This window comes from Carcharhinus amblyrhynchos, chromosome 3 (assembly GCF_965287045.1).
Source record: "Carcharhinus amblyrhynchos chromosome 3, sCarAmb.v2.hapA, whole genome shotgun sequence".
Taxonomy (NCBI): Eukaryota; Metazoa; Chordata; class Chondrichthyes; order Carcharhiniformes; family Carcharhinidae; genus Carcharhinus; species Carcharhinus amblyrhynchos.
The window spans coordinates 117,460,263-117,480,061 of record NC_137326.1 but is presented as its reverse complement, the minus strand read 5'-3'; the positions used below and the strand labels follow the sequence as shown (position 1 = coordinate 117,480,061).

Below are 19,799 nucleotides of genomic sequence, written 5' to 3'. Positions count from 1 at the left end.
ATAGTATCTCTCCATATTCTTCTTACCAAAATGTATCATGTCACACTTCTCATTAATTCAATCTACCATGTGTCTATCCTACTCACAGCTCACATCCAAATATTTGGTCATCTGCAACTTTTGAAATTGTGCCCTGTATACCCAAGTTTAAATGTGATGATGTGGAGATGCCGGCTTTGGACTGGGGTAAACACAGTAAGAAGTCTCAAAACATCAGGTTAAAGTCCAACAAGCTTATTTGACAGTAAACCCACAAGCTTTCGGAATGCTGTTCCTTCATCAGGTGAGTGGAAAGTTCTGATCAGAGAAGGGCATATAAAGGCACACACAGTTTACAAAATACTGATTGGAATGCGAGTCTTTACAGCTAATCTGCTATTATGCTCTTCAAGTCTTAAAGGTGCAGACAACGTGAGTGGAGATAGCATTAAGCATAGGTTAAAGAGATGTGTACTGTCCAGATAGGACAGTAAGTGAGATGTTGCAAGTTCAGGCAAGTCATGGGGGTTACAGATAGAGTGACATGAACCCAAGATCCCCACGTGTGCGGAGCTCGGCTATCAGTCTCTGCTCAGCGACTCTGCATTGTCGTGTGTCATGAAAGCCGCCTTGGAGAATGTGCACCTGAAGATCAGAGGCCGAATGCCCATGACCGCTGAAGTGTTCACCAACAGGGAGGGAACAGTCTTGCCTGGTGATTGTCAAGCGATGTTCATTCATCTGTTGTCATAGCGTCTGCATGGTCTCCCCAATGTACCATGCTTCAGGACATCCTTTCCTGCAGTGTATTAGGTAGACATCAGGCTGAGTTGCAAGAGAATGTACCGTGTACCTGGTGGATGGTGTTCTCACATGAGCTGATGTCATCCATGCCGATGATCCGGCATGTCTTGCAGAGGTTGCTTTGGCAGGGTTGTGTGGTGTTGTGGTCACTGTTCTCCTGAAGGCTGGGTAGTTTGCTAACAGCGATCACAATGAAACAGCCAATGAACCGGAACTGTCAACAGAGAGATCAGCAGTGCAGCAACCGAAGAGGAAAGAGTCCAAATGAGCTCCTCCGGAAGGCCACTGCCCTCGACTGGATAAGTATGCCCAAGCCATCAGGAGGTGCGTAAACACCAGATTCATCAACTGCACTCACAAGATAGCTCCGAACATCACCCAAGCACAACATAACACCATCCATGCTCTCAAGACCAACCACAACATTGTCATCAAACCAGCAGACAAAGGAAGGGCCATCGTCATACTGAACAGAATGGATTACTCCAAAGGAGTGTACTGAAAACTGAACAACGAGGTACAGTACAGGCAGTTACCCACAGATCCGACCAAAGAACACACCCGTCAACTCAACACTCTGATCAAGACCTTTGATCTAGACCTCCAGAGAACCCTCTGTGCTTTCATCCCACGTACTCCCAAAGATACACAAGGGAAACGCACCCGGCTGTCCCATTGTATCAAGCAATGGGACCCTGTGCGAGAACCTCTCCAGCTACGTTGAGGGCATCCTGAAACCCATTGTGCAAAGAACCCCCAGCTTTTGTCGCGACATTACGGACTTCCTTGGCACACATGGAGCAATTGAACCAGGGGCACTCCTCATCACAATGGATGTCTTTGCGCTCTACACCAACATCCCCCGTGACAATGGCATTGCTGCAGCTGCCTCAGTACTCAAAGCTGACAACTGCCAGTTTCCAGATGCAATTTTACAACTGATCCACTTCATCCTGGACCACAATGTCTTCACCTTCAACAACCAGTTCTTCATCCAGACACACGGAACAGCCGTGGGGACCAAATTCGCACCTCAATATGCCAAGATCTTCATGCACAAGCTCGAACAAGACTTCTTCACCGCACAGGACCTTCAACCAATGCTATATATTAGATACATTGATTACATTTTCTTCCTTTGGACTCATGGTGAACAATCATTGAAACAACTATATGATGACATCAACAAGTTCCATCCCACCATCAGACTCACCATGGACTATTCTCCGGGATTGGTTGCATTCTTGGACACACGCATCTCCATCAAGGATGGTCACCTCAGCACCTCACTGTACTGCAAGCCCACAGATAACCTCACGATGCTCCACTTCTCCAGCTTTCACCCTAAACACGTTAAAGAAGCCATCCCCTATGGACAAGCCATCCGTATACACAGAATCTGCTCAGATGAGGAGAATTGCAACAGACACCTCCAGACGCTGAAAGATGCCCTCATAAGAACAGGATAATGCGCTCGACTCATCGATCAACGGTTCCGATATGCCACAGCGAAAAACTGCACCAACTTCTTCAGAAGACAAACACGGGACACGGTGAACAGAGTACCCTTCATCGCCCAGTACTTCCCCAGTGTGGAGAAGCTACAACATCTTCTCTGGAGTCTTCAACATGTCATTGATGAAGGCGAACATCTCGACAGGGCCATCCCATATCCCCCACTTCTGGCCTTCAAACAACCGCACAACCTCAAACAGACCATTGTTCGCAGCAAACTACTCAGCCTTCACAAGAACAGTGACCACAACACCACACAACTCTGCCAGAGCAACCTCTGCAAGACATGCCGGATCATCGACATGGATGACATTATCTCACGAGAGAACACCATCCACCAGGTACACGGTACCTTGCAACTCGGCCAACGTTGTCTACCTAATACGCTGCAGGAAAGGATGTCCCGAAGGATGGTACATTGAGGAGACCATGCTGGCGCTATGACAACGGATGAATGAACATTAATTGACGATCACTAGGCAAGGCTGTTCCCTTCCTGTTGGTGAACACTTCAGCGGTCATGGGCATTCGGCCTTTGATCTTTGGGTAAGCGTTCTCCAAGGCGGCCTTCACAACACATAACAGTGCAGAGTCACTGAGCAGAGACTGATAGTTCTGCACACATGAGGATGGCCTCAACCAGGATATTGGGTTCATGTCACATTATCTGTAACCCCCATGACTTGCCTGAACTTGCAACATCTCATTACTGTCCTGTCTGGAGACAGTACACATCTCTTTAACCTATATTTAATGCTATCTCCACTCACATTGTCTGCACCTTTAAGCCTTGAATAGCAGAATAGCAGATTAGCTGTAGAGATTCGCATTCTAATTAGTATTCTGTAAACTGTGTGTGCCTTTATATGCCCTTCTCTGATCAGAACTTTCCACTCACCTGATGAAGGAACAGCGTTCCGAAAGCTTGTGGGTTTACTATCAAATAAACTTGTTGGACTTTAACCTGGTGTTGTGAGACTTCTTAGCGTGTTTACCCAAGTTTAAGTCATTAGCATATATCAAAAAATTAGTGGTCAATTCTGACCCCTAGAGAACCTTCTATATCTTCCTCAAGTCTGAGAAACAACTTCACCACTGCTCTCAGTTTCTTGTTGGTCAGCCAGCTCAGCAAGTCTGGCAGCATCTGTGGAGAGAAACAAATGTTTTGGGTCTAAATGACCCTTCCACAGAAGTGCTAAAACATAATTTGCCTTAAATTATGTGTTGGTGTTACTGGATTAATCCACAATTGTCAATGCGACCGTTAATTCTGTTCCTCAAATTAAAGTGATTGGCCTGCAGTTGCTGCGTTTATTCTTACACCTTTTCTTCTTAACAAGGATATAACATGTGCAATTCTCCAGTCCCCTGGCACCACACTTGTGTCTAAGGAGGACCGAAAGATTATGGCCAGTATGTCATGCAGTCTCAGAATCTCTACAGTGCAGAGACAAGCCATTTAGCCAATCGAGTCTGTACTAACACTCCAAAAGAGCATCCCCTCCCCTCTGCCCTATTCCCGTAACCTTGTGCATTTACCATGACTAATCCACCTAACCTACACATCTTTTGGAAACTAAAGGACAATTTATCATTGTCAATCTACCTAACCTGCACATCTTTGGACATCTCCTGGTTTCTCAATTGTAACATCAAGCTGACATCAGTCATACACACCTTCTGTTCTCCTTCATCTTAATCTCTATCTTTTTATCACCCAGGTTGGACTGCCTTTACCCCTTAAGGGAATGCATCTAGCATGTACCTGTGCCATTTCCACTTTACAGGCAGTCATTGTTCTGTTACAGTTTGGCCTGCTAATCTTTCATTTGAATTTACCGGGGACAGACCTATTCTCATAGAATCATGAGCCTGAATTTTTATTTTTGAGGTGGGAATCATGAGTCAGGCCATCTCTCAACATTACAAAACCACGTTCTGTCTGGCAGGCTGCACCCACGCTATTTTATTGTGGCGAATGTCCCAGTTATTTGGGACCTTGGCCTAAGTCTGTATATGAGTATTCAAAATTCTAACTCTCACCCCTCAACCTGCTACCTATCCTGTATGCCAGCTCAATGACTGTTTCATCCAAACACCACTTGGAAAAACTGAAGCCTCTTAGGAGATCATAAAACTATCAAATAAACACTACTCAAACCTCACTTGAAAAAAAAACCTTAATCTTATTAAGCAGTGATAAAACTGTCAAAAATCCAAACCGCTATTCAAAACATCTTCAAAACCAAAGTCTGAGCTCATGAAACTGTCAATCAAAACATAGCTTACCCTATCTTTGACAGCAAAATCAACACTGAGACCCAGTTTGGAGTTCCACTACACACTCATAATGTGATCTCATTGTACAACTGTGTCAGAACCAGATAGATAAAAGCTTTTGAAGTAGTGTAATGGGTAGTAATTCTTTGACACTGCTTCAAATTGTCAATCAAATAACTTAGCCATGTACTGCATTGTGTCAAAGATGTAACAGTGGCTAATCCATCAATCAATTCCAAACTAATCCTTGCTGGATTCCGGGGAAGTGTCGGATGATTGGAAAACGGCTAATGTTACGCCGTTGTTTAAGAAGGGTGCCAGGCAAAAGGTGGGGAATTATAGGCCGGTTAGTTTAACGTCTGTGGTAGGTAAAATGTTAGAATCTGTCATTAAGGAGGAAATTGCAAAGCATCTTGAAGGGAATTGCTTGATAGAGCAGACGCAGCACGGTTTCATTAAAGGGAAGTCGTGTCTGACAAATTTACTGGAGTTCTACGAGGATGTGTCTCGGGCGGTGGATAGAGGAGAGCCGGTGGATGTGGTCTTTCTAGATTTTCAGAAGGCGTTTGACAAAGTGCCTCACAAGAGGTTATTGCAGAAGGTCGAGGGACATGGAGTTGGGGGTAGGGTGTTAGCGTGGATAGAGGATTGGTTGTCAAATAGGAGGCAGAGAGTGGGGGTCAACGGGTGCTATTCGGATTGGCAGATGGTGACTAGTGGAGTGCCCCAGGGGTCGGTGCTGGGGCCTCAGCTTTTTACCATTTATATAGATGATCTGGAGGAGGGAACCGAGTGTAGAGTGTCGAAATTTGCTGATGACACCAAGATTGGGGGAACGGCAAATTGTGCGGAGGGTGTTGAGAGTCTGCAGAAGGATCTAGATAGGCTGGGCGAATGGGCCAGGAAATGGCAAATGGAATTTAATGTTGGCAAGTGTGAGGTGGTCCACTTTGGTAGGAAAAATGGTAGGAAGGACTATTACTTACGAGGCGAAAAACTGCAGCAGGCGACGGTGCAGAGGGACCTCGGTGTCCTTGTGCATGAGTCGCAAAAACCCAGCTTGCAGGTGCAACAGGTGGTCAGGAAGGCGAATGGGATGCTGGCCTTCATAGCGAGGGGGATTGAATATAGAAGTAGGGAGGTCTTGCTGCAGCTGTATAGGGCATTGGTGAGGCCGCAACTGGAGTACTGTGTGCATTTTTGGGCGCCGCACCTGCGCAAAGATATTTTGGCCTTGGAGGGAGTGCAGAGGAGGTTTACTAGGCTGATACCGGAGTTGAGGGGGTTGAGCTATGAGGAGAGGCTGAATAAACTGGGCTTGTACTCGTTAGAGTTTAGAAGAATGAGAGGAGATCTCATTGAGACGTATAAGATGATGAATGGGATGGATAGGATAGAGGTGGAAAGACTCTTCCCGCTCAAAAAAGACAATAGGACTAGGGGGCACAGCCTCAAGATAAAAGGGGGGCGGTTTAGAACGGAGTTGAGGAGGAACTTCTTCACTCAAAGGGTGGTGAATCTCTGGAATTCTCTGCCCGTTGAAGTGGTGGAGGCTGCCTCGCTAAATATTTTTAAGACGCGGGTTGATGGGTTTTTGATAGGAGAGGGGATTAAGGGTTATGGGGAGAGGACGGGAAAGTGGAACTGAGCAGCGACAGATCAGCCATGATCTTATTGAATGGCGGGGCAGGCTCGAAGGGCTGGATGGCCTACTCCTGCTCCTATTTCTTATGTTCTTATGTTCTTATGTTCTTATTCACGTGGTGGCTATTGTCCCTGCAGTTCACCAGAATTATTCAACATTCACTGTGCATTTATGTACATGCACTGTAAACCTGAATTAGATCTTACTGTATTTCCTCTTACTCTGACCACATCTATTGCCTTATTATTTCTTACCATACTTGCCTGCGGCCAAACTAGTCTGAAAATGCCCGGTCTTGTCTGGTCTCAGAAGCTAAGCAGACTCAGGCCTGGTTAGCACTTTGGTGCTATCTATGTCTCTCAACTGTTAGTGCACCTTTTTTATCCTTTCTTCTCTCTGCTCTTCTTCCAAAAAAGACAGCTGAACATTGTCACTTCCAATGGTTTCAGCGCTGCCTCTGTCTTGGCTGCTCCATGATGTGGGTATGCCGGCGTTGGACTGGCGTAAACACAGTAAAAAGTCTGACAACACCAGGTTTTAGTTCTGTTGTCAGACTTTTTACTGTGTTGGCTGCTCCAGCCAGAAAGTACTTCTCCTTTATGAGATGCAGTCTGGTTTTAAGTTGTTGTAGGCTGGCATTAAGTGACAGTAGCCTTCTGCGAACTTGGGCTTCCTGTTAAGGTGTGCAGGCATTCAATACTGCATTTAGATCTTGTCTGAATTCAACATTCAACATGAGCAGACTGTGTGAGGTTTGTGTGTTGCCTGCATCAAAAGCAGCGCACAGATATATCAGGCATCTCGATTTTGCCCCCAATGTGTTGTGTTAACATTATAAACATTTGATAAATGTCAGTTAAAAAACAATATTGTTTTAGATTTTGGTTAGTTTACTTTAGCTGTTACACAATGAACACACACAGGTAGCGTGATGGCTGTTTGCAACAAATACAAATAGTGAAACACTTATGTCTTAATCCTTTTGTGAAAGAAATACCTATAGCAGTCAATTTACGTAACGCACAAAACATAGAATCATAAATTGAAGAATCTATTCTTCAATAGATTCTTCAGGAAGCTTTGGATAAAAATTTCTCACTAACATGTGATACTGCGCAGCTCATGTTCATTCTTAATGTTTGCAAAAATTCATTCAAATAACTCAGTTACACTGAGGGAATGCTTTGCTCTGTGTTATTTCACTAAACCTGCATGGTGTAATATGATGGCTATATCAGTGGACACACAATATAGTCCGATTAGACAGTTTAGCACATTCAAATACCATCATGAGGTTCAAAATCTGAATATAAAAGCCAATATCAGTGAATAGACCATAAAGCTTTTGGAATCAGATTTTTGTAAAAACCTAACTGGTTCACTAGGTGTCCTTTACATAAAGAAACTCACCATCTGGTCCATATTGTGGCTTCAGTCCTATTCCAATGTGATTGCCTGTTAACTGCCCCCTGAAGTGGTTCTAGCAAGACATTCAGTTATAGTCAACTACAGCAAAGAATGTGCAGCAGTTCATGAAAAAGACCTATCACCACAGTGACAAATAAAGATTGTAATAATAAATGCTGGTCTTGTTAGTGATGTCCATGTCCTGACAATAAATTATTTCATAGTCAGTTAGCTGCAGTCACATTGGATGGTTCTCAGTCCCTCTAATATTTCTGGACATTCCTCCTAGGATGCCAAAAAGAAAGTAAAGACGGCAATTTTTCATCGGGCAGCAGAAAGTGAACAATGCCACTAATATGGGCAAAGGAATGACTGGAAGTTGATTTTAGTTTAAGCCTTTGTTGTCTTTGGGCCCTACTGTCATTTACATATGGTGGGTGGTACAGAATGACCAGTGGAAGAGAACAAAAAACTAATTTGACCAAGGATAGTTAAAAAAAGGCAGCATGGACAAGTTGGACTGAAGGGCCTATTTCCATGCTGTAAACACTTTGACTATGACTCTAAAATGTGGCTGTAGGCTACCTATTGCTATTTATGGTGATTTCCGTCTAGTGAACAGTCCAATGTCAGGTGATAAAGTAGAGGAAGATCCACCTAATAACTGCAAAAAGTGTCACTGTCAAGGCCATATTTCAATGATGATAAGAAAGCTTACTTTCTGGATGGACAAGCCAAAGCTGAGGGATCAAGCATATGTCATATTACTGCACTCGTCCATTACAAATTTGAATGACATGGCTCATAAGAACATAAGAACATAAGAAATAGGAGCAGGAGTAGGCCAACTAGCCCTTCGAGCCTGCCCCGCCATTCAATAAGATCATGGCTGATCTGTCGTGGCTCAGTTCCACATTCCCGCCCTCTCCCCATAACCCTTAATCCCCTCTCTTATCAAAAGCCCATCAACCCGCGTCTTAAAAATATTTAGCGAGGTAGCCTCCACCACTTCAACGGGCAGAGAATTCCAGAGATTCACCACCCTTTGAGTGAAGAAGTTCCTCCTTAACTCCGTTCTAAACCACCCCCCCTTTATCTTGAGGCTGTGCCCCCTAGTCCTACTACCCTTTCTGAGCGGGAAGACTCTCTCCACCTCTATCCTATCCATCCCATTCATCATCTTATACGTCTCAATGAGATCTCCCCTCATTCTTCTAAACTCTAATGAGTACAAGCCTAATTTATTCAGCCTCTCCTCATAGCTCAACCCCCTCAACTCCGGCATCAGCCTAGTAAACCTCCTCTGCACTCCCTCCAAGGCCAAAATATCCTTGCGTAAGTACGGCGCCCAAAACTGCACACAGTACTCCAGCTGCGGCCTCACCAATGCCCTATACAGCCGCAGCAAGACCTCCCTACTTTTATATTCAATCCCCCTAGCGATGAAGGCCAGCATCCCATTCGCCTTCCTGACCACCTGCTGCACCTGCAAGCTGGGTTTTTGCGACTCATGCACAAGGACCCCGAGGTCCTACATTATTAACATGTTATAAAATACATATTAAAGTAGTGGATAGAATTATTTCAAATGAATGTATTTGTATTGTAAAAATTGAAAGGCATCATTTCAAGTTTTTGAGCAGAACAATTTTAAGAGGTTTAATCTTGGCCTTGAAACATGCATAGAGATGTCATTTTAATAGTCATTAAAATGTTTCAAGTCAATAAGTTAGTTAAAGTAGCACCCAAAGGAACATTGTATTAATGATGGAAGTAGTCCACTCCCTAGGAAATTTAAACTCTCACCTGCTAAAGGGTTGCACTTTTAAAACTAAATCTTTGATTTTTTTTCCTAGCTGCACTGTCTGTCAACTATGGTTACACAGGTTTGGAAAAATTATACTGAACTAATTGTGACCTGTGACCCTAAACCATTGAGTCAGGTAATCCTAGAATTCATTCTTTTCTTGATGTATGACTAATTGTAGTATTTGTTGACAATACTTAAAAAAATGCATTTATGACTGTCTTAAGGAACTGATTATGTTAATTGAATTTTCCAGCTAGTCAGAAACAAATTGGTTCCAGTTCCGGTGAATCTAAAATTGAATGTGTCACATTTTTCACAGCACCAAAGATACAGCTTTTAAACCCTCCTTTATTTCATTACTATACTCAAATCATATATTTATACCTTGGATTGACATCATTGTCCCTCTCTTTTTTCCCCTTCTATTGTCCCTTCTGAATGTTTTCTTACCAGAAATACTCAGCTTCTGTAAAATTTATTTATTTAATTTAGAGTCACATGTAGGCTTACATTAACACTGCAAAGAAAGTACCGTGAAAATACCTTAGTTGCCACACACGAGCACATTTTTGGGCACACTGAGGGAGAAATTAGCATGGCCAAAGCTAAACCAGCACATCTTTCAGACTGCAGAAGGAAACTGGACCACCCGAAGGAAACACACACAGATAGGGGGAGAATGTGGGAACTCCACACAGACAGTGACCCAAGCTGGAAACTGAACCCATGTCCCCGGCACTGTGAGGCAGCAGTGCTAACCACTGTGCCACAGCCAAAGCCACACGTTTGTTAGCATTATTATAGCATAATACAGCACTAACTACCAAGATATTTTACAGTTTTGTTTTGCTAATTTTGGAGTTTCACTTTTTAGCATTAAAGTGCAAAGTAATGGCTTATTTTGACAAACAGGAGGTTAGTTTTATGGGGGCAACACCCAAAAGCTTGCTTTCAATATTGAAAGAAATAATATGAGAGAATGAGCGTTGTTTGCCACGGAGGCAGAGTTGGCTGCACAGCGTCAAACTCCTGTTTTCTCACCTGTTTTATACTTAGAATTTTTTGAGAAAATTCTGCCCATAATCTCCAGATGAATGTTCCACTTCAGGAAGAATGGTCAATATTTTATTATGTGGATATGCTGGCATTGGACTGGGGTAAACACAGTAAGAAGTCTCACTGTTAAAGACTAACAAATTTATTTGGTAGTAAAAGCCACCAGCTTTCGGAGTGCTTCCCCTTCGTCAGGTGAGCGGGAGATCTATTCACAAACAGGGCATATAAAGACACAAACTCAATATACAAAATAAAGATTGGAATGTGAGTCTTTACAGGTAATCAAGTCTTAAAGGTACAGACAATGTGAATGCAGAGAGCGTTAAGCACAGGTTAAAGAGATGTGTATTGTCTCCAGACAGGACACTTAGTGAGATTTTGCAAGTCCAGGCAAGTCGTGGGGGTTACAGATAGTGTGACATGAACCCAAGATCCCAGTTCAGGCCGTCCTCATGTATGCGGAACTTGGCTATCAGTCTCTGCTCAGTGACTCTGCGCTGTTGTGTGTTGTGAAGGCCGTCTTGGAGAATGCTTACCTGCAGATCAGAGGCCAAATGCCCGTGACCGCTGAAGTGTTCGCCAACAGGGAGAGAACACTCTTACCTGGTGATTGTGGAATGGTGTTCATTTATCCGTTGTCATTGCGTCTGCATGGTCTCCCCAATATACCATGCCTTGGTCATCCTTTCCTGCAGCATATCAGGTAGACAACATTGGCCGAGTTGCAGGAGTACGTACCGTGTACTTGGTGGACGGCATTCTTCCGTGTGATGATGGCATCCATGTCGATGATCCAGCACATCTTGCAGAGGTTGCTGTGGCAGGGTTGTGTGGTGTCGTGGTCACTATTCACCTGAAGGCTGAGTAGTTTGTTGCAGACAATGGTGTGTTTGAAGTTGTGGGGTTGTTTGAAGGCAAGAAATAGGGGTGTGGGGATGGTTTTGGCGAGATGTTTGTCTTCATCAATTACACACATGTTGAAGGCTCTGGAGAAGATGTCGTAGCTTCTCCAGTTCAGGGAAGTACTGGTTGTTGAAGTGTACTCTGTCTGCCGTGTCTCATGTTTGTCTTTTGAGGAGGTTGGTGCGGTTTTTCGCTGTGGCACAATGGAACTGTCGATCGATAAGTCGAGCGCCATATCCTGTTCTTATGAGAGCATCTTTCAGTGTCTAGAAGTGTCTGTTGCGATCCTCCTCATTGGAGCAGATCTTGTGTATACGGATGGCTTCTTTAACGTGTTTAGGGTGGAAGCTGGAGAAGTGGAGCATCGTGAGGTTATTCATTGGCTTGCGGTACAGTGAAATGCCAAGGTGACCATCGTTAATGGAAATGCGTGTGTCCAACAACGCAACTGATTCTGGAGAGTAGCCCATGGTGAGTCTGATGGTGGGATGGAACTTGTTGATGTCATCATATAGTTGTTTCAGTGGTTGTTCACCATGAGTTCAAAGGAAGAAAATGTCATCAATGTATCTAGTGTATAGCATCGATTCCAGGTCCTGTGCGGTGAAGAGGCCTCAGTACTCAACGCAGACAACTGCCAGTTTCCAGATGCAATTTTACAACTGATCCACTTCATCCTGGACCACAATGTCTTCACCTTCAACAGCCAGTTTTTCATCCAGACACACTGAACAGCCAAGGGGACCAAATTCGCACCTTAATATGCCAACATCTTCATGATGTGGGTATGCCGGCGTTGGACTGGCGTAAACACAGTAAAAAGTCTGACAACACCAGGTTTTAGTCCAACCTATTTATTTGATAATATACTCACTTGTGAGTATATTATCAAATAAATAGGTTGGACTAAAACCTGGTGTTGTCAGACTTTTAACATCTTCATGCACAGGCTCGAACAAGACCTCTTCACCGTGTAGGGCCTTCAACTGATGCTATACACTAAATACATCGGTGACATTTTCTTTCTTTGGACTCACGATGAACAATCACTGAAACAACTATATGATGACATTAACAAGTTCCATCTCACCATCAGACTCACCATGGACTACTCTCCGGAACTGGTTGCATTCTTGAACACAGTAAAAAGTCTGACAACACCAGGTTTTAGTCCAACCGATTTATTTGATAATACTAGGTCCAACGCCGGCATTCCCACATCATGCATTCTTGAACACATACATCTCCATTAAGGACGGTCACCTCAGCACTTCACTGTACCGCAAGCCCACAAATAACCTCACGATGCTCCACTTCTCCATTTCCTATGGACTAGCCCTCCTTATGTACAGGATCTGTTCAGATGAGAAGGATTGCAACAGACACTTCCAGACGCTGAAAGATGTCCTCATAAGAACAGGATATGGCGCTTGACTCATTGATTGATAGATCTGATGTGCCACAGCAAAAAACTGCACCGACCTCCTCAGAAGACAAACATAGGACATGGCGGACAGAGTATCCTTTGTTGTCCAGTACTTCCCTGCCTACGACACCTTCTGCAGAGCCTTCAACCTGTCATTGATGAAGGTAGTGACACCACAGAACCCTGCCACAACAACCTCTGCAAGATGCGCCGGATCATCGACGCGGATGCCATCATCTCACGTGAGAACACCATCCACCAGGTACACAGTACATACACCTGCAACTCAGCCAACGTTGTCCATCTGATAGCTGCAGGAAAGGATGTCCCAAGGCATGGTACATTGGGGAGACCATGCAGATGCTACGACAATGGATGAATCAACACCGCTCGACAATCACCAGGCAAAAGTGTTCTCTTCCTGTTGGGGAACACTTCAGCGGTCATGGGCATTCAGCCTCTGATCTTCGGTAAGCGTCCTCTCAGGCAGCCTTCACGACACATGACAGTGCAGAGTCGCTGAGCAGAGACTGATAGCCAAGTTCTGCACACGAGGATGGCCTCAACTGAGATCTTGGGTTCATGTCACACTATCTGTAACCCCCACGACTTGCCTGGACTTGCAAAATCTCCCCGACTGTCCTGTCTGGTGACAAATACACATCTCTTTAACCTGTGCTTAACATTCTTTGCACTCACATTATCTGTACCTTTAAGACTTGATTACCTATAAAGACTCGCATTCCAGTCATTAATTTGTAAATTGAGTTTGTGCCTTTATATGCCCTGTTTGTGAATGGAACTCCCACTCACCTGATGGAGGGGCAGCGCTCCGAAAGCTAGTGACTTTTGCTACGTAATAAACCTGTTGGACTTTAACCTGGTGTTGTGAGACTTCTTACAATATTTTATTAACAGCATCTGTCAAGGATCTGAGAACAACCAATGATGTTAATAAATTGACCCGAAACAGAGTTCAATCTGTTATTACTGTTGCTGGATTTCAGAGATAATTAATAACATTACATCTCTCGCTCTGTAGGATTTCCTTACATTACGGTATGCAGGTTGGGGGCCATTTTCTGACGTAAGAGAACCAACAGTTCCAACAGAGCCTGCTGAACATTCAAGTGACTCAGAGCGGCTCTCCTCTGCTGAGCAACAACTCGCTGATTATCTGGCAGCTCCAACATGCCCAGGACAACCATGGAAACCATTGCAAAGAGCAGTTGTAGACAAATGAAGAAACATTTAGTGATCATGACTTACTGCAACATTAATGGAAGATGTCTTGTATCATTGTTGGTTTACACTGATATAAAATAATGAATTAAACAGTGCACTGAAGTATTTACTTGTAATTCAACAGTCCCTGTTTCCATCAGCTTGACACCTTTCACAGGATATGGTTGTAATTTTCCTTTTGTTGCACAGAGTGCTGGCTGAGTTGATGAAACTGGTGTGTAGCTCACTGACTGCACAGCTTGCTGGTTGCACAGCTCACTCGCTGCGCAACTCACCACCTTCACAACTCACTGGCTGCACAGCTCACACGCTGCATGGCTGTTGGGGCTAAGCTGGAAAAAGTCAGGAACGCCAGAATCCAGAGGAGGGGAAAGGATGCTCTGATCTTCGGTAATAGGAAAACAAGAAACCCACCCGCACACAGTGATCCGCCCCACCATGCATACTGGCAAACCCCCACCCATCCACAGATATGGAGAACCCCACTCCCCCTGGATAAGGGACCACTCACCAATGGAACTCTCCATGATACCCACCTCCCTGACACTGCCCCTTAGCACTGCCCAGTGGTAGTGCCATGGAGCCAGCGGGCAGTCCCATGTTGGCAGTGTCAGTGCCAGGTGCCTGAGACAGTGTCAGGTTCCAGAACATGGTGCCAGTGGCAGTGCTAGGGAGCCGGGGAAGGTGCCAGTGGGCAATATTGGGTAGTTCCTGGGTACTGCCTAAGCATGTCACGCTCCCTCCCCACACCCTCTGTGCACTGCTGATGGATTCCTTCTAACCGGTTATCCTTTTTAAGAAGGTCTTGCTAACCTCAAATCGATGAAGGGAATGCTCTCAATGCATGGGAACCAAATAGCATGGAAGACATTTAATAATACTATGATTTATTTAAATGAGATTCTGGCCCCATTACATCACCAGCCTGGTGGTGGGGGGAATTTGAAAGCAAAATTTCAAGGCTAGATTCTCGCTTTCTGACTCTTGTGGGATTTTCATCATGGAATCCCAACATTTCCCATGGCTAATCCATCTTACCTACACATTTTGGGACATTAAGGAGCACTTTAACATGAGCAGTTCACCTAACCTGTACATCTTTGGACTGTGGGAGGAAACCAGAACAGCTGGAGGAAACCCACGCAGACACAGGGAGAACATGCAAACTCGACAGTCACCCAAAGGCCAGAATTGAACCTGGGTCCCTGGAGCTGTGAGGCAGCAATGTGAACCTATGTGCCACTGTGTACCCACATCATTGTTTGTGCCTGTAGCAAATATGTCCACATCAGGTTTGAGAGGTTGTTGGGGGTAGGAAAGTGATAGGTGTCAGCCCCATGGCAATTGGGTGGCATGTTTAAAGGCATTTGTCCACTACTGTTGAAGACATCTGAGGAGGCAGAGGGAGGTCTGTATCATGGTAGCAGCACCAGCAGACACTTCATGTGGGAGGGCACTTTAGGTGGGCAGCAAGGGGCTCCGATCCTCAGGTAACTATCTTTGCATTTTTGTGGAGCCAGTGACTGCCAGGAGGGACATCCTGATGCCATAGGCTGGCAAGAGAAGATCATGCACTTCACCAAAAAGGCCTGGGCGGAAGTGGTGCCAACATCAGCAGGCATAACATGGTCCGCTGCAAGAGAACACAGTGCCAGAAAAAGTTCAGTGATCTTCTGTGATTGGCAAGGGTTAGTATTGAGTTGACATGGCCCAGTGTCAAGAAGTGTGGAAGGGTGGCCACCCTTAATTGCACTCACGAGTGTAGGAATATGGGAGTCTCAGAACACACCTCTTCCTGTGAGTGTGTAGGCTGGAGAGAAGACCTGAAGCCCTATATCTATCAAAGAATCAGATGTGTAAAGTGGTTGGGAACATTCACATGGTTCAGGGTGGTGAAGGGTGTTGGGGGACAATATGGTATGGTGCTACAGGTGGAGGGTTGAGTACTGAATGGAGTTTTGCAGTTACAGGAGAAATACAGCCAAAATAACATTGAGAAATCAGACAATGGTAGCAGGGTGGCAAAGCTGGCTATCCTCACCAACCAGGAGGTGGGAGCCTTGGAGCTCAAATGCAAGTGAGGAGGAACATCCTCAGGGCACAGAGAGTCTGGAATCTCTGAGGAATATAACAGCCCAGTCGCCAGAAATGGAACAGCAAAGTGAAAAGAATGTGGGATCATCTCATTTCTCATAAGGATCTCTGAAAAAGTGTCCAGTGATTCACCAATCACTGTTATGCATAGTATTTGCACCCAGCCACATATGATGGACCATGGTTGCATGATGATTAGTACTAACTGTTTTCCTCCCCCAGATGAACCATCCTTCACAGCCAGCCAGGAACAGGTGAACGTGCTTACTCTTCTGAACAAAGCGCCAATCAAAAACTTGATGCACAGCTCATTGGGAGACACTTCAAAGATCACCCACTGACCCCTGGAAAGATCTGGAGGCATAAAAGTTAATATCTACAGTGACCTTGAGAGCCACAGGCATTGGGTGTCCACAAACACAATTCAAGGGTTTCCCTGGCCCAATTATCTGGCAAATGGCCTGATAGCTTCCCTTGAAAGCAGTGGGATAAGGCCACAAGATGTAGGAGCAGAATTAGATCATCAGCCCATCGAGTCTGCTGTGGCCATTCAATCACGGCTGATAGGTTTCTCAACCCTATCCAAGTGTTTCCGGGACCAGGATTTGTGATGTCGTCAGCTCTGCATTGAAATCGGCAGCCATCGGGGGGGGATTGCACAGCCAGTAATGCGGGGTCACAGGTTGGCCACAGATTGAGCTGCCCAGCAATCAGGAGGCCAGTAGCATGGGGCTACTGCGCATGCGCTGAACTTGGCGCTGACAGATCGGCGCATGTGCAGTGGGTCCACTCAGCGCTATGCTGCCGGCTTCTCCAGCGGGAATAGGCCCTGCCCACTGATTCTAACGCGAATCTCGCTAGGACGCTCTGCAGTGCTTGGATTGTGGGAGATTCATTTTGAAAATCCCGCTCAAAAAATCGATGGGAGTTACTCCAGTTTTTATGCAAATTCGGCACTAAGAATTTTTTTGAAAGAACTCTGGCCAGAGTACCCTGTGGCACTAAAAATCTCAAGAGTCAGCATAAAATCTGGATCAATTAATGCATAAACCATTTAAATTAGCTTCTTACTTGTCAGCGGGCGTGTTATCCGACTCATGTTCGTGTTTGCCAAACCAAAATATTGCATGAGTGCCCGAGGACATCAGGATGTGCCGTCAACGTGTTCTCGCAAATTTTATACAATTTCAGGTCGGGTGCCCTTCTCAACTTTAGCCATAAAATTCTAGCCATGAAGCTGGGCTTTCTAATGGACTTCTACATGGATTTATGCAAAATGCCTCCACACAAATAAGCATGGCTCTGCCACACATTACAGAACATAGAACATAGAACACTACAGCACAAACAGGTCCTTCGGCCCACAAGTTGCGCCGATCACATCTATACCTACCAAGCCATAGAACTATCTGTAACTCCCAATTCCATTAGATCCCATATACTCATCCAGAAGTCTTTTAAAAGACCTCAGCGAGTTCACCTCTACCACCACCGACAGCAGCCGATTCATAAGAACATAAGAAATAGGAGCAGGAGTAGGCCATCAAGCCCTTCGAGCCTGCCCCGCCATTCAATAATATCATGGCTGATCTGTCGTGGCTCAGTTCCACATTCCCGCCCTCTCCCCATAACCCTTAATCCCCTCGCTTATCAAAAACCCATCAACCCGCATCTTAAAAATATTTAGCGAGGCAGCCTCCACCACTTCAACGGGCAGAAAATTCCAGAGATTCACTACCCTTTGAGTGAAGAAGTTCCTCCTCAACTCCGTTCTAAACCGCGCCCCCTTTATCTTGAGGCTGTGCCCCCTAGTCCTACTGTCCTTTCTGAGCAGGAAGAGTCTCTCCACCTCTATCCTATCCATCCCATTCATCATCTTATATGTCTCAGTGAGATCTCCCCTCATTCTTCTAAACTCTAACGAGTACAAGCCTAGTTTATTCAGCCTCTCCTCATAGCTCAACCCCCTCAACTCCGGTATCAGCCTAGTAAACCTCCTCTGCACTCCCTCCAAGGCCAAAATATCCTTGCGTAAGTACGGCGACCAAAACTGCACACAGTACTCCAGTTGCAGCCTCATCAATGCCCTATATAGCCGCAGCAAGACCTCCCTACTTTTATATTCAATCCCCCTCGCTATGAAGGCCAGCATCCCATTCGCCTTCCTGACCACCTGCTGCACCTGCAGGCTGGGTTTTTGTGACTCATGCACAAGGACCCCGAGGTCCCTCTGCACCGTCACCTGCTGCAGTTTTTCAACACGTAAGTAATAGTCCTTCGTACCATTATTCCTACCAAAGTGGACCACCTCGCACTTGCCAACATTAAATTCCATTTGCCATTTCCTGGCCCATTCGCCCAGCCTATCTAGATCCTTCTGCAGACTCTCCACACCCTCCACGCAATTTGCCGTTCCACCAATCTTAGTGTCATCAGCAAATTTCGACACGATACACTCGGTTCCCTCCTCCAGATCATCTATATAAATGATAAATAGCTGACGCCCCAGCACCGACCCCTGGGGCACTCCACTAGTCACCAACCGCCAATCCGAATAGCACCCATTAACCCCCACTCTCTGCCTCCTATTTGACAACCAATCCTCTATCCACGATTCCACTCACTCGCCACCATCTGAGTGAAAAACTTACCCCTAACATCTCCTCTGTACTTGCTTCCCAGCACCTTAAACCTGTGTCCTCTTGTAGCGACCATTTCAGCCCTGGGAAATAGCCTCCGAGAATCCACCCTATCTATTCCTCTCAACATTTTATAAACCTCTATCAGGTCGCCTCTCAACCTTCGTCTCTCCAGGGAGAAGAGACCTAGCTCCCTCAACCTATCTTCATAAGGCATGCCTCCCAATCCAGGCAACAGCCTTGTAAATCTCCTCTGCACCCTCGCAATAGCTTCCACATCCTTGTAGAATTTTAGGGATTTCACTGAAAATTATTAAATTTGTAATATGTGAAGATTTGTACAACAGTGTGACAACATAGAAAAAGGGTAACATCACAATATAACAATTTGGTCAATGCACTGATACTCTAGTTTACCAGTTGAGGTGTCCAAAGATGAGCAGGTTAGGTCGATTGGCCATGCTAAATTACTCCTCAGTGTCAGGAAGATTAGCAGGGTAAATACATGGGGTCACAGGGATAGGGCCTGGGTGGGATTGTTGTTAATGGACCAAATTGCCTGTAGGGATTCTATGGTTCTCAGAAGTACTCATCATTCACCACGCAAAATAAAGGAATTTGTTGATAATGAGAACTTGTTGCTGTGTTTCATTTATTTCCAGTTCATATTGATAATCACATTTTGCACCTTGTGGGTTAGGGGCTGGTACAAACATAGCCTGTAATTCCTGTGGTCAGCTCATTTCAATAATTATTTATTCATCGCTGCTGATGTAGCTTTGAGAGCTAGCCTTTCGGAGGATGCAGTGGCTGGAATCATGTCAACTCACCAAATCAACTTGGAGGCAAGAGGGGGTTATTTTTAGAAACTATTATGGCTGGACAGCTTCCATTCCAATTTCATATCATCTGCTCTGATCTCCCAACCCCATCCCACTGTAAGATCCTTTGAACAACCTGTCTCCCAGAATATCTTGCTGCCAGCAGCCTTTATCT

At 45.1% G+C, this 19,799-nt stretch overlaps 1 protein-coding gene across 1 annotated transcript in view; it reads left to right on the top strand.

Moving 5' to 3' along the window:
* Positions 1-14,068, top strand: part of kng1 (kininogen 1) — a 33,137-nt gene extending 19,069 nt beyond the window's left edge. The window contains exons 6-7 of the mRNA XM_080186179.1: positions 9,487-9,573; positions 13,868-14,068. Of these exons, the coding sequence (XP_080042305.1) occupies positions 9,487-9,573; positions 13,868-14,068 (288 nt within the window). The remainder of the gene's footprint in view (positions 1-9,486; positions 9,574-13,867) is intronic.
* The last annotated feature ends 5,731 nt before the right edge of the window (positions 14,069-19,799 follow it).